Source organism: Podarcis pityusensis (genome assembly GCF_964106645.2).
Source record: "Podarcis pityusensis genome assembly, chromosome: 3".
Lineage (NCBI taxonomy): Eukaryota > Metazoa > Chordata > Lepidosauria > Squamata > Lacertidae > Podarcis > Podarcis pityusensis.
The window spans coordinates 104,242,861-104,256,995 of record NC_138026.1 but is presented as its reverse complement, the minus strand read 5'-3'; the positions used below and the strand labels follow the sequence as shown (position 1 = coordinate 104,256,995).

Below are 14,135 nucleotides of genomic sequence, written 5' to 3'. Positions count from 1 at the left end.
AATTGTATCTTTAGGCACTTGTCCTTCTTCACACAAGCCTGGTTGTGGAAAATGCTAGCTTTTTTAAGAATTTGCAACGTATTTTTTGTTTTATTTTGTAAGGATGATTGAAGACATGAAAGGAGATATGTGTTATTTTGTTATTGTGCTTAGCTCATGGAGCACAATTTGGGAACCCATGTTCTAAAACATAGGCACCAACCCTTTGGGGCTGAGGACGCCTCAGTCCCCCTGAAGTATGTAGGGACATGCCTGAGCCCCAACCCCCAATCTTGTGGAACTGGGCCAGGGTGCCGGAGGGCCCTGCCAGGCCTTGCGGCCTTCTCCCAATGCACGTGATGTCACACGTGTGTGTTGCACATGTGATGTCACACACACATGATGAGCTCCCCCCCCCCCCAATGTTGGGTGGAACTTGACACCTCTGTTCTATAGGAATCATAGTTCAGTAGCAGAGCATATAGCTTACACACAGAAGGTTGCTTGATACAATCTCTGGTATCTCTGCTTTCCTCCACCCCAAAGATACCAGACGATATGGGAAACCTCTGCCTAAGACCACAGAGTGCTGCTGCCAAAGGAGACCACACAGGCTAGATGGAAAAATAATTTGACATGCTACTACAGGCAGCTTTCTGTATTCCAGCTTTCTCAAGGTCTCATATGCTATGTTAGGGGTGTTTATTTAGGGTTCAGGGCTTATCGGTAGTGGCACCCGCCCTGTGGAACGCCCTCCCACCAGATGTCAAATAGAACAACAACTACCAGACTTTTAGAAGACATCTGAAGGCAGCCCTATTTAGGGAAGCTTTTAATGTTTAATAGGTTATTGTATTTTAATATTCTGTTGGAAGCCGTCCAGAGTGGCTGGGGAAACCCAGCCACATGCGCGGGGTATTATTATTATTATTATTATTATTATTATTATTATTATTATTAATAATTCCCCAGTGATGGTGAACACATCATGTTCCTTGTGCACATCTGTTTAAATCGGGGTGAGGAATCTGTGGACTTCCAGAGATCATTAGACTCCCAGTCCTATCTGCCCCAGCCAGCATGTGCAATGGTCAGGGATGTCGGAAATTGTAGTTCAGCAACATCAGGAGGTCCATGGGTTGCCCAGCCCTGATAAAAATGCACACATTGGAACAGAAAGGCACAATGAAATTGGCATTTCACACACTCCATCTACTGCTTTGTTGTTGGCATTGGTCTGTCTCAAGACACTATGGAGTGCATGTCTGGGGATGAAGTCAAATCACTTTTCCCAGTGGTGATGTATGGAAGTGAGAGCTGGACCATAAAGCAGGCTGATTGCCGAAGAATTGATGCTTTTGAATTATGGTGCTGGAGGAGACTCTTGAGAGTCCCATGGACTGCAAGTAGATCAAACCTATCCATTCTTAAGGAAATCAGCCCTGAGTGCTCACTGTAAGGACAGATCCTGAAGCTGAGGCTCCAATACTTTGGCCACCTCATGAGAAGAGAAGACTCCCTGGAAAAGACCCTGATGTTGGGAAAGATGGAGGGCACAAGGAGAAGGGGACAACAGAGGTTGAGATGGTTGGACAGAGTTCTCGAAGCTACCAGCATGAGTTTGACCAAACTGTGGAAGGCAGTGGAAGACAGGAATGCCTGGCGTGCTCTGGTCCATGGGGTCACGAAGAGTCGGACACGACTAAACGACTAAACAGCAACAAGCAGCACCAAAATAACCTCCCCTGGATGCAAGCCTGGGCAGTGTATATAGAGGTCCTGGGCTGCCCAGACGACAAGACCCGCCCCACTCCCGGCCTTGCTGATGTGGTCGAAAAGGAAAGCAGAGCAATACATTTGGCACCAGGCGCCATCTGATCATCTGGATTTGTGTAGGGTTTACTCCTTAGCCGTTTCTTCTCCCTTGATGTGCAGAATGGCTGGTTACGCAGCCTTCCAAAGAGGACTCCCTCTCCTGGTACAGAAACAATCATCGGATCATCACTAGTCCCTATTTTTCTTTGGAAATGTTTCAGCTGGTGGAACACACTGTGCTATGAAGCCAGGGGGCAGGGGGAGCGTTACAGCTTCTTAACACCTAACGCATTTAGTGAACAGAGGTGACAGTTTGTGGCTGTGATTTATGCCTGACTTACATAGAGAAAAAGTGCCGTGCTCAAATTAACCACCAAATCTGTACAGTGTAAAAGGAGAACAGTCTACCTGTTGTTGAGCAATCCAGACAGGCTGCGGAAAGGAGATAGGCCGCAGTCAGAAGAAGGTCCAGATTTACTGGCTTCCTCCGTTGTAACAGGTGAAACTTTTAAGGAGGCTGATATGATATATTAGTGTTGACCAGGAATGAGGAACCTCAGCCCTGGGGTCCAGATGTGGCCCTCTAATTCTCTCTAGTGATCCTCAGGACTCTCCCTAGGCACACTGCCTCTTCCCTGGCAACACCTCCCACTGGCTCTGCTGCACGCTATCTATGAATGTTTTTGCCTGGCTGGAATGTGCCCATGAGCTCTGATAATGCCACTTGCTTGTCTAGATCATAGAATCATAGAATCATAGAATCATAGAATCATAGAATCATAGAGTTGGAATAGACCACAAGGGCCATCGAGTCCAACCCCCTGCCAAGCAGGAAACACCATCAGAGCACTCCTGACATATGGTTGTCAAGCCTCTGCTTAAAGACCTCCAAAGAAGGAGACTCCACCACACTCCTTGGCAGCAAATTCCACTGTCGAACAGCTCTTACTGTCAGGAAGTTCTTCCTAATGTTTAGGTGGAATCTTCTTTCTTGTAGTTTGGATCCATTGCTCCGTGTCTGCTTCTCTGGAGCAGCAGAAAACAACCTTTCTCCCTCCTCTATATGACATCCTTTTATATATTTGAACATGGCTATCATATCACCCCTTAACCTCCTCTTCTCCAGGCTAAACATGCCCAGCTCCCTTAGCCGTTCCTCATAAGGCATCGTTTCCAGGCCTTTGACCATTTTGGTTGCCCTCCTCTGGAAGGTATGTGAGATGAAGGTATGTGAGTGTACAAACACACAATGGTACAGAATTTCTCCTCCCACTTTTGCCTTGGGCGCTGCCCAGTGGCTGGCATGTGGCCTTGAAGTGTTGTCCAGGAGGAGATGCAGCAAAGTTTCCCCAATTCTGGTCCACCCAGCATGTTGCTCAGGGGTTGCAAAATTCAGTTTTGGTTGGCACAGAATGCGGGTGTGCTAAGTGCAGTGTAGTCACAAACCTGCTTCAGTTTCTGTTGAAGTCCATGTCCAGCAAAACAGCCACTCATGCCAAATTGCTTTATAGCCTGATGCTTTCAACAGGTTTGCCTGGGAATGAGGTCAGAGGCAGACCATAGGTTGTCGCCCCCTATCCAGAGAGCAGATGTTGGTCAGAAAGGTTGTTGGCATGGAATTATAAAAAACATTGATGATGATGAGAGGCAGGACTATGATGTTGAAAGCACTTCGGAATTCAGACCGTGGGAAGCCAAAACAAAAATTATTACAATTTGGAAGACAATTGGACTTTTTTCATTTTAGTTTTTTATTTTTATTGGATTTGATTTGATATGTTAATTGGATGTTTTTATTGGAAAATTAATAAACGCTTTTTTTAAAAAAAAGAAAGGTTGTTGGCATCTGTCTATCTTGGGAGGCAATGGAGGAATGAGCCCTTGGGGGTGAAGTCAAAGTGTTGGAAGTTTGCAGTGCCTGCTGTGGCTGTAGAGACCGACATGGGAGAGACATGTTTTGTTGCAACTGGGGCAGATGAAGGCATCTGGTTGTGCTGCTGCAGGTACACCACAGCATAGGCATTCACCCAAGTTGAAATGTAATCGGTAAGGGTTCGTACAGTTTCGAAAAATGGCAAAACCTGTTCAGTCAGAGACAACAGTGCAGTTGTGGGGGGTATTTTTTTCAGCCCGAAGGAAGCGTTTCCTTCTGGGTGACCTCACAGGAGCCAGCGGTGGGCGGGGCCAGAGGAAAAAGTGGGTGGAGCAACAGAGGTGACTTTTACCTTTATACAGAAGGCTGGCTTCTACACATGCTCACATCCCTCTCTTCCAGGCCAGCAGTGTGCATTATAACAATTCAAGGGCTCTCCTGGTCCTTGGAGATCATGGGGGGAGGGGAGCTGCCCTTTGCAGGAGGAGGAGACACCCCAGCTTCTTCACTAGCCTGACTCACCTCTGCCTCTTGGCCCTCCTCCTCTCCAGCCTCCGCTTCTGCCTCTGATTCTGGACTGCTCTCTGCCACGGACTCTTCCTGCTCACTAAACCCTGTTGTCTCTTCAGCTTCCGACACCTCCTCCTCCCAATCTTCTCCCTCTTCTCACTCATCATTGTCCCACTACCAATCCCTGGACTCTGAGCCTTCATCTCTTGGGGGTTCCCCAGCTGGTACCTCCCACCATTCCTCTGCGTCCAGCCAGCCCATGACATTGTGTGTGTGTGTCTTGATGTTGGCAAGGATTCTCCCTGCCAAATGAGCCTGGCATTTTTTTTCATCAGCTCTACAGCGCCATCCGCAGAACTGATTCAATGTCTATTTTCGCCCTCTTGTCTTTCGGAAAGTTACGCCTACGTGTCTTTTTTTCTTTTGAAGAAATAAAGCGACCCAGCTCTGCTGTTTTTCTTTGGGCTTAAAGAACCTCTGCTCCTTCCAAATACCGTGGCTAATTTTCAGATGCCAGCCATGCCAAATCCTTGATCAAACACAGAGCAGGATTTTGACTTAAAAGAGCACACTTCTCCTGTCCCCCTGATCAGATTAGCGCTTTTGAAGTCCTACAATGGAGGATCCTGGGGAAAGGGGAAATCCTTGTGCGGGTTGATCAGCATTTCTTTTGTGAAAGCAGAGCAAAGGATTGTGTGCAACTTGAATTCTCTTGAGGTTGTGCTTTGGCTTTTAAATAGATGTTAACCTTTTATTTGAAAATCCTTGAGGATCTCATTAATGTCCTGATGCCAGGTGGCCTTCCGTGATAGAAGAGACATTTTGTATAAACAACAGCTCCTTAAATGAGTTATTGATACAGCTGCTGTCCAATATTTTGCAACAAATGAGCTGTAACCGACATCTTAACATTTGCAGCAGCAATCGCCATGTGTGCTTTGCAGGTGATGGGCTGGACTGTCTATTATTTGGGGGGCTGGGACAGGACAGGACAAGACAGGGCAGAGGACCTCCATGAAGGGTCTTTTGAGGGACATGTGTGCAATGCACTTCATTGTGCATTGTTGCCATATGTGCAACATTCACCCTGGTTTATTACCCTGGTAAGTAAACAGACAGCCACAGTTTCCTGTTACAGGTGTAACAGGAAACTATGGCTTAAAGTAGGGATGGAGATCTGGGGCTCTTCAGATGTTTCTGGACCACAGCTTCCATCATCAATGACCACTGGCCATACTGTCTACAAGCCAACTATGTCTGGAAGACCCCAGCTTCCCATCCCCTTGTTTAAAGAGATGAGGATTTAAGTGCTGAAGCTGCCCACAGAGGGAAAGTCAATGTATGGAGCCCAGTGCTCACTCTCAACTTATTTAGCTGTTAGTTCAAGCTTTCCAGACTTTTCATATTGGTGACACACTTTTTAGACATGCATCATTCTGCGGCACAGTAATTCAGTTTTACTAGCAAACCAGAGGTTGAACTAACCCCTTTCCGGTCCCAGGAGGAGCGCAGGAAGCGTTTGTGTGACACACCTACACACTGCAGCCAACACACTAATGTGTCATGATCCACAGTTTGGAAATCTCTGTTATTAAGTCAGTAATGTTATGCCCAAACTGCCCAATGTAAGGGCCAGTTCAGATGTAACAACAATCTATGGTTTAATTGTTATGAGCATGATGAACCATCAGGGTTGCACATTGCCTCCTCCACTCAGGTGGAGAGGTCATTAAAGGAATCCAGTTGTGGTTTGCCACAAACCACTGTTTACTGTTTAGTCTGAATATAGCAACCCTTGATTTATTGTTCTCAAACAAGGATCTGAAACCAGGATCAAGTCATGGTTATGACCAGACTGTTAATGGTTTTTTAATATAAAGAATAGGAAAGCATAAATGTATCAAAACCGGAAAGAAGAAACCTTCGTCTAGTCCCAGAAGGAGGCCTGTCCACCTACCTGTTTCAGTTGCTATGGAATGACTCATCTCTCATCATCATCATGCTTAACTTTTTCCAAGCGGTCATCCGCTTTCCGTTTATTAAGATTTCTTTCCATTAAAACCACGAAGCAAATTTTTGCTTGGCAAAATACCCAGGGAATGGAATTTTAGTGTCTGCAGCAAAAAATTTTGCTAGGCTCCAGACCTAGCAGATTTTTTGCCAAGTTCAGGGGTGAGAGGTAAGGCATCTCAGCACGGGGGGGGGGGGGGGGGGGACGGACTAAGAGCCAGTGACCTGTTGGCTTGCCCTGTCTTGCTGTCTAGGTTCTAACTGTTTATGGGCGACTTCAACACCGCTCTTCTCCCTTCCTTGCTTTTAAAGTGGACTTGAGCCACACAACCCTTCAAATAGCAAAATTCCTCTGTAAAGTAGGACACTCTCATCCTACACTCTAAAGTTACGCATGCTAGCTTGTCCTCAGGGGAATTGTATTCCCATGAAGTTGGAGGGCATCAGAATGGGGAAGTCTGGTCTACAGGCTGTCACAAAGCATTTCCTTAAAAGTGGCTGTTCTTCTCAAGTGTTTTTTTTTTTAATGTCCCTACTATGTTGTGTCCAGGTGCATGGGTGCAGTCAGGATTTATTTTGGGTGGGCAGGCTTCATGTATTTTATACTGTATTTTAATATTTTAATATTTTGTTGAAAGCCGCCCAGAGTGGCCGGGGAAGCCCAGCCAGATGGGCGGGGTAATAATAATAATAATAATAATAATAATAATAATAATGTGGGGGAGAACCTCAGTTAGTTAAGTATTTTTATTGATTTACTTGTTGGGGGAGGGGCAGCCCCCCCCCAGCTATGCCTATGTCCAGGTGAAATTTTCAGAAATCTGTACAAAGCCCTGAAACCTCTCTCTCCTCTGGACAAAATAAATTGCTACAGAAGAAAGGATTGGGGGGGGGGGACAAAACAAAACAACAAATACACACAAGAGAGGTTGCCATTTCAAATGTGTTAAAAAAGCATCATTTTTATGCTCTAAGGAACATGACAGATGCTAACACATGAACACGAGAGGCGGGGAATAGACAGGCGTTAACTTATCTACTGAACATAAATAGATTTTATTTTTCTTGGCTTTATAACAATAATATGAAAGTGTTGCTTGACGCGTTGGTGCCACTTGTGTCTGCGAGGGATCGAAAATAGATGGACGGGCGTAAAGGGTTTTGTTGTGAAGCAATGAGACAGCCCCGTGATCTGTGTCAGTTGTTCATATATTAAAAGGTTTGCTTGTTTCTCTTTCTAAGATGAGGCTGATATCCCGTAATTACTTCAGGGGCATGTGAACCTGTCAGAAACCATCAGCGTTGCTCAGATCTTCTGTGGCAAAAAATGAAATGTTATTTCTGGCTTTCTCAGAACACAATGAAAGGACGGGAATAGTTTGTTCTGTGCCAGTGGCTCGTAAACTGTGTTCGGAAGGTGAACCCTGGGGTTTTCCTAGGATCTTAGCAAGGATTCTCAATGAGACAATTACTAATGGCGGACCTTGGAAGACAGCTTGCCCAATATTGCAAATGTTCACCAGGTGTTGCTAACCTCAAAATTGGATTGCTTAAAGATGCTCTATATGGGGTCTCCTTTGGGCTTACTCCGGAAGCAATGGTAGTACTTTCTCTAATTTTATGTTATGTCATGCTCCCCATGGCAGCCATTTTGTGCCAAGCCTTGCCCAAATGGTAGCCATTTTGTAACTGGCTCCCTCTGTGCACTCTCAAAATTCAAAATGGGCCCCCAGTCCAAGAAGGTTGGTGACCCCTGGCTTCCAGACTGAAATGTGACAATATCATCATCATCATCATCATCATCATCATCATCAAAATTTCTATACTATTCCTTAAGAGAGGACCTTTTCTGTATTGGCTTCCCAATTGTGAAATGCTCTCCCCAGAGAGGCTCACTGGTGCCATCATTATGTCTTTAGGTGCCAGGCAAAAACATTCCCCTTACCCAGGCCTATAGCTATTAAATAATCTGTGGAAGTTATTATGATGACTATTTTAGTATTAGGCTGTCTGTCAGTAAGCTTTTTATTATGTTTAAGCACTGATGTTCTGTGATGTGTTTTTAATGTTATACACTGCCCTGGGATCTTTTGATAAAGGGCAGTATATAAGTTGAAATAATAATAATAATAATAATAATAATAATAATAATAATAATAAACAAATGGAGGATGACAGAGCAGTTTACAATATAAAAGCACAAAAATACATAACATTGTAATGCACAAAAACAATATGGCCAGTTTTAAAGGTCATATAATGTTTATTTTTATTTTATTAATTTTTATTAGTTTTTATTAAGTATTACAAGAAAATAAAAAGAAAAAAGAAATAGAAACAGAAATCAATACATAACACTGTAAACACAGTTATCTATGTATTTTCCAAAATGCAGACTAGAAAAGAAGAAAGACGAAAGATAAAAGAAAAGAGAAAAGAGAAAAGAGAAAAAATACTTTTCATAATCAATAATACCAAATTCATACTTCAAACATTACAATATATAAATCCTAGTTAAAATATTATAAAAGACTTCCACCACATTCACCACACGTCTCTAAGTTATCTAGTTCACCTTTACATCTGTTCTTCAGTCACTTCCTTTCCTTAAGTTCTTTCATAGTCCATCAAATCTTTGTGTTCTCTATATTCTTCACAAGGTTAGTCTAAGCACAGAAACAATGGGAATGCTTAAATGAATATTTACACAAGCAGGGCTCAAACAGGATAGTTTGGTTGTACTTAGGCCATATAATGTTTAATTAGCCAAAAGCCTGGGAGATGGTGAATATTTTCTCCTGGCACCTAAAGATATGCAGTGAAGGCACCAGGCAAGTCTCCCTGGGGAGAGCATTCCACAAACAGGGAGCCTCTGCAGAAAAGGCCCGTTCTCCTGTTGCCATTTTCCAGACCTCTGGCAGAGAAAGCGCATGAAGTAGGTTCTCAGGTGCTGATCTCAGGATCCAGGTCAGTTCATATGGGAAGAGGCGGTCCTTGAGGTATTGTGGTCCAATTAATGGTATTAATGATCCCGTCTATGCATATGTGAACATCTCTGAAATAAACCATAAGCATTATTATGTTGTAGAAAGAAGGCCCAGGCCCGGGTACATATAACATAAAAGAAGTCTTGCCTACGCCTATTCGGTCATGCTTCCTGTCCAAAGTACCACGGTTGCTGCCATCCCATTCTGTGAGTATGATTTTCTTTACTGACCAAGAATTAATTCAGTTATAAAATGCAAACTTCAGAATACAAAATGGATTCAGCATGTAATCTCACAGCACCTTAACACAGATTGTTTTAATAGTTTACCTTGTCGAAATTACGGTGAATAGAAAAAATATATATTCTAAAATGATAATGACTTGCCAGACCTGTTTTGATATAAATAGAGGATTTGCCATGAAGAAAACCCCACCTTAAAATAATGAATTGGCCCTTTTTATCTCCTCCCTTAACAGAGTACATTATATTTTCCAATCATTATCGCCTCTTTCATATTCCAGCTTGATTACAATTAGTGCGCCAATTGTGTTTATGCTTGCACTCCATCATCAAATCAAAAATAATATTGCCAACCAATAATCAGAACAGGTCATATACAAACAATTACACTTTTAAAAAGCATATCAGGATAGAACATAGACATGTTGTCAAAACCTAAATCGCTAATTAGTATATACTTCTATGCAACTTTGGAATAAAATGAGGTGTTACATTTCTCTTTGCTTAAGGAAACCTTGAGTTCTGGCTTGTGAGTTGAAAATATGCTCATCTAAAGAGTTAGAGCTTGGCGCCTTGTATTAACCATTTGTCTTTGCCAAGTTCAGAAGAAACAGCTTGAGACTTTTCAGCTATATAGCTGCAAATAAAACGTTTTAAGTGTGTTTTAAGTGCAATATACAATGTGACACTAGATGGCGATGGTGAGCCTTATGGAAAATTCAATGCATTTTTTTATTTTATTTTTTAAAAAGCATTTTCAGAACGGGTTTTATATGTGTGTAGATTCCACCTCTATTCTCTGAGCAGAAATGAAAGTTGTATCTGGATTGGATAGGTGGGGATTCAGGTGTCTCAGCTGCCCCAACACTTGTTTTGAGTCAGTTTACCATTGCTTGTGCCTATTAGGCAGGGAGATCTGTTGTACCACATTTTGTATTACCTGGCTCAGAAATTTGAAATGTGAGAACTCATAAAGCTCTCGCTCAACCATGAGGCAAGTGTTACATCCCTAAAAGTTTTTCTCTGCCTCAGATTTTCACCTGAACCAGAGAAGAATGTCAAATTCTCACCCCGTTTGCTTCTGAACCCATTTTCACTCCCCCCATATGTCCACTTACCTCTCTTGCTGTTCCAGGGATAGCAGTGTTGGGAGGAAGGGGTGGAAAGTATTTCTCTTTCTCTCCTCCTCTTCTTCTTCTGCTTTCTTTCTCTCCAACGTCAGGCATGTTGCTACCACCGTTAGCCTGATGCCAGGAGCCCTGGGAAATGCAATTTCCTCAGTGTGCCTCACATTTGTAAGCAGTTGTGTGGGAGGGAAAGGAGATAGTTTTGGAGGGACGGGGGGGGGGTGAGCAGGTGAGCAGATGATAAAGACGAAGGAGGGAATTTGCTCCTCCTAAGGAGGAGGGTGGGTGAAGGCTTAAGAGGACCCCTTTGCGCTCTTGGGTGATTACTTGGGTTCAGAATAAACTGAGCTATTTTTCAAAGCGTGAGAGGGAATATTTCAGCATGGTTCCTCCTCCCAGTCCTCTTCTCAGCCTAATGTGAGGTATCTATCACTAGCTCAGAGAGGGGGAGAGAGAGAGAGAGAGAGAGAAAAAACACACACACACACACACACACACACACAGTGCACACATATTATGAAGACATGGGATTTTAAAATAGGTTAGCGGAGAATGGGTTAAAAATAAAATACAAGCTTAAAATGGTAACCAAAAACGTTATCGCTTAGTTAACACGCTGTGCATGCTGGCTCCAGTGTTTTACTTTATAGAAGCCTACCTCGGTTTAAGGGACGCGGGTGGCGCTGTGGTCTAAACCAGAGAGCCTAGGACTTGCCGATCAGAAGGTCGGCGGTTCGAATCCCTGCGACAGGGTGAGATCCCGTTGTTCGGTCCCTGGTCCTGCAAACCTAGCAGTTCAAAAGCACATCAAAGTGCAAGTAGATAAATAGGTACCACTCCGGTGGGAAGGTAAATGGGGTTTCTGTGCGCTGCTCTGCGCTGTTTTGGCTTAGTCATGCTGGCCACACGACCTGGAAGCTGTCTGCGGACAAACGCCGGCTCCCTCAGACAATAAAGTGAGATGAGCGCCGCAACCCCAGAGTTGTCTGCGACTGGACCTAACGGTCAGGGCTCCCTTTACCTTTACCTTTTACCTTGGTCTAATCTAATAATTGCCTTGTTTCTTACTCTTTCCATACAGAAAGTTCCTGGCCCAGGGAGTTACTGGCCTACAAACCAGTCTCCAAAACAACCAAGAACCATTGAGAGTCTGGGAAGGGAGCACACTATCTTCTTCAGCAATACTCCAGAGCTTTAGAAAACAAGAGTGGTGCAGTACACGAAATTCAGGGGCACTGATTCTGAAAGACCGCTCCTTCTTCTACCTCATCCATATCCCATTCCTCACCAGGACCGATCGGCCCACTTTTATTCCTTTGGCTTTCAGTGGGCCACAGTGCCAACACCATGATGCGATTTTGTGCACTGGGTCCCCTGCCTCCATTTCCTCCCTGGCCCTTTCCTCGCATCCTAAGATTCTTCATTGTTCCTGCTGTTTGACGTGGCTCAGTCGTGTTCCTCCACCACTCAGTACGCTTCTTTCTGTTAGCAAGGAAACTGAGCGATGGGAATAAATCCTGACCCCAGAGTCCGTGTGAGCTGCTGGTTGGGCTGAAGCCAGGTTCCTCTGCTGGCTCGAGGGCACCAATTCTCCTGCACTCCTCTCTGGATTCGGTAGAGCTTAACCCGAACTAGATACAAAGAGCGTTTGATCAAGGACAGCCTCTGCTGAATGCAAGATCTGCAGTGGAAAGAAGAAGAAAAAAGAACACAGATTGCTGAACGATTTGAGGGGGCTCAGCTGTCACAGCCTTTCCCTGAGGTAGAAGGAAAAAAGACTCTGTTGCTGATCTTTTTATATTCCACAGATTTCTGTGTCCTCACCCCACCCCACCCCACGTATTTCCAGTCAGTCAGAGCATTGTCTACCACTCAGAAGCATCCCCACCCCCAGTAATGGTACTGAATTCAGTGGAGCCACTCTGGAATAAATGGCTTTCGGAAATTGGTGCTGATCTCTTTGCAAGCTTTTAAAGGGTGGTGTAGCCCCCCCCCCCCCATTGGATCCATCTGCTAGCAGAACAAACTTCCACTCACGTAGTAGGGTTTCAATTTCTTCTACTCATCCTTGAGGTCCTTGAGGTCCCATGGGTGGGGGGCTAGAGGGTGGGATTGCTGGAACCGTGTGGACATCAGGAGATGCAATAGGGAAGAATTGGTGGAAATTCTACACCCCCCCTTTCCCCCAACAGGAACCACTGCTGAATCTCATTCCTTTCTGCAAACAGAGGAAGCCTTGCAGTAATCATACAATTTTTGTCAACAAAATATTGGAAAGGGTGTGTGTGTGCTATAATGGAGGACTGGCTTCCAAAGCAGTCCTAAGTTTATTCAGAAGAAGGGAAGTCCTGCAGAGTTTAATGGAGCTTCTTGTTTTATTTTTCAATGTTTATATATTACTTACTTTAAAAAAAATCTAAGGGGTTTACCTAAAATGGTGTAAAATATTCATTTAAAAGCATGATAATGACATACGTTAAAAACAAGACAGAATTAAATTATAAAATGCATTCTTATAATTAAAAAAAGAAAAGAATGCCATACTATACACACAGGGATTAAGGCGAAAGTGCAGGCTTTTATTACACTTGTCCTGCTTTCACAGGACTTCATATGAGATTCTCAGTACGCAGTGACTAGTTTAAGACCTGCATGGCTTTAGATCTGGGATGGGGGGCCTTCCAAATCACCCATCAGCCCCAGCCAGCATGGCCAATAGTTTGGTCGGGAATTAGGGACATATTATCTTGTAAGTGAATTTAGCATGGCAGCATAAGCAAAACGTGGCATGTTATGCTTGCAAATAAAATAATATTATTATTTTTTTTAACTAATATTTATTAAAAGTTTCAGAATTACAGAAAAGAAGAAAAAATGGAAAACAACACTACAATACAGAAAAAAGAAGAAGAAAAAAGCATAAAAACCAATACAACAATACAGCAAAAAAAACAACAACCACAAATCCCATATTACGTATCTTTAACTTCCATTTGCTTGTTTCATTGACCTCCTCACACCTCCCTTTTTGTATTCTAGTTTAATTAGTTATTTCAGCAAATTCTTTCCATCTTTCTCAATTTTTATTGAATAATTTATCTTAACAATTTAACCTATTAATTAACTCAACAAATCCTTTCCATCTTTCCCCATATTCTGTTATTCAAATTGCCTTGATTTATTTAACCTTATCTTACCGTAAAATACCTTCGAGCTTAAAACTTAATACTCAATTTTACATGACTCCTTATATCATTTCTACTAAAACCATATAGTTTCATTCCAACATTTCCCCTAATATTCATTAATTTTAGGCTAATTCCCTAAATAAAAATTTTCCTTTATAAATTTTCTTCCAATCTTCATCCAACGTCTCTTCTTCCTGGTCTCGGGTCATGTCAGTCCTTACTGTCCATTCCATCTAGTCCATCAACCTGGTAATCTTATGTCCGAGGCTCTTAAGTCTCTTCCATGTCCCTTCTGCAGATCTTCTTCTTCTTGTTTATACCTGCACTTTTCCTTGTCTTTTGTTGGTCTCTTTCTTAATTTCTTTCCTTTCTCATTGAGGAGTAGGTCTCTGGGAGGTTCCAGC

At 43.2% G+C, this 14,135-nt stretch overlaps 1 protein-coding gene across 3 annotated transcripts in view; it reads left to right on the top strand.

The window, feature by feature from the left end:
- Nucleotides 1–12,488, top strand: part of STPG4 (sperm-tail PG-rich repeat containing 4) — a 32,955-nt gene extending 20,467 nt beyond the window's left edge. For 2 of the 3 annotated variants that reach the window (XM_080998202.1, XM_080998201.1), the window contains exons 6-7: nt 9,276–9,380; nt 11,625–12,488. In XM_080998202.1, coding sequence (XP_080854328.1) covers nt 9,276–9,380; nt 11,625–11,741 — 222 coding nt within the window. In that variant the 3' untranslated portion in view covers nt 11,742–12,488. The remainder of the gene's footprint in view (nt 1–9,275; nt 9,381–11,624) is intronic. The other variant, XM_080998203.1, reaches the window with a different exon arrangement.
- The last annotated feature ends 1,647 nt before the right edge of the window (nt 12,489–14,135 follow it).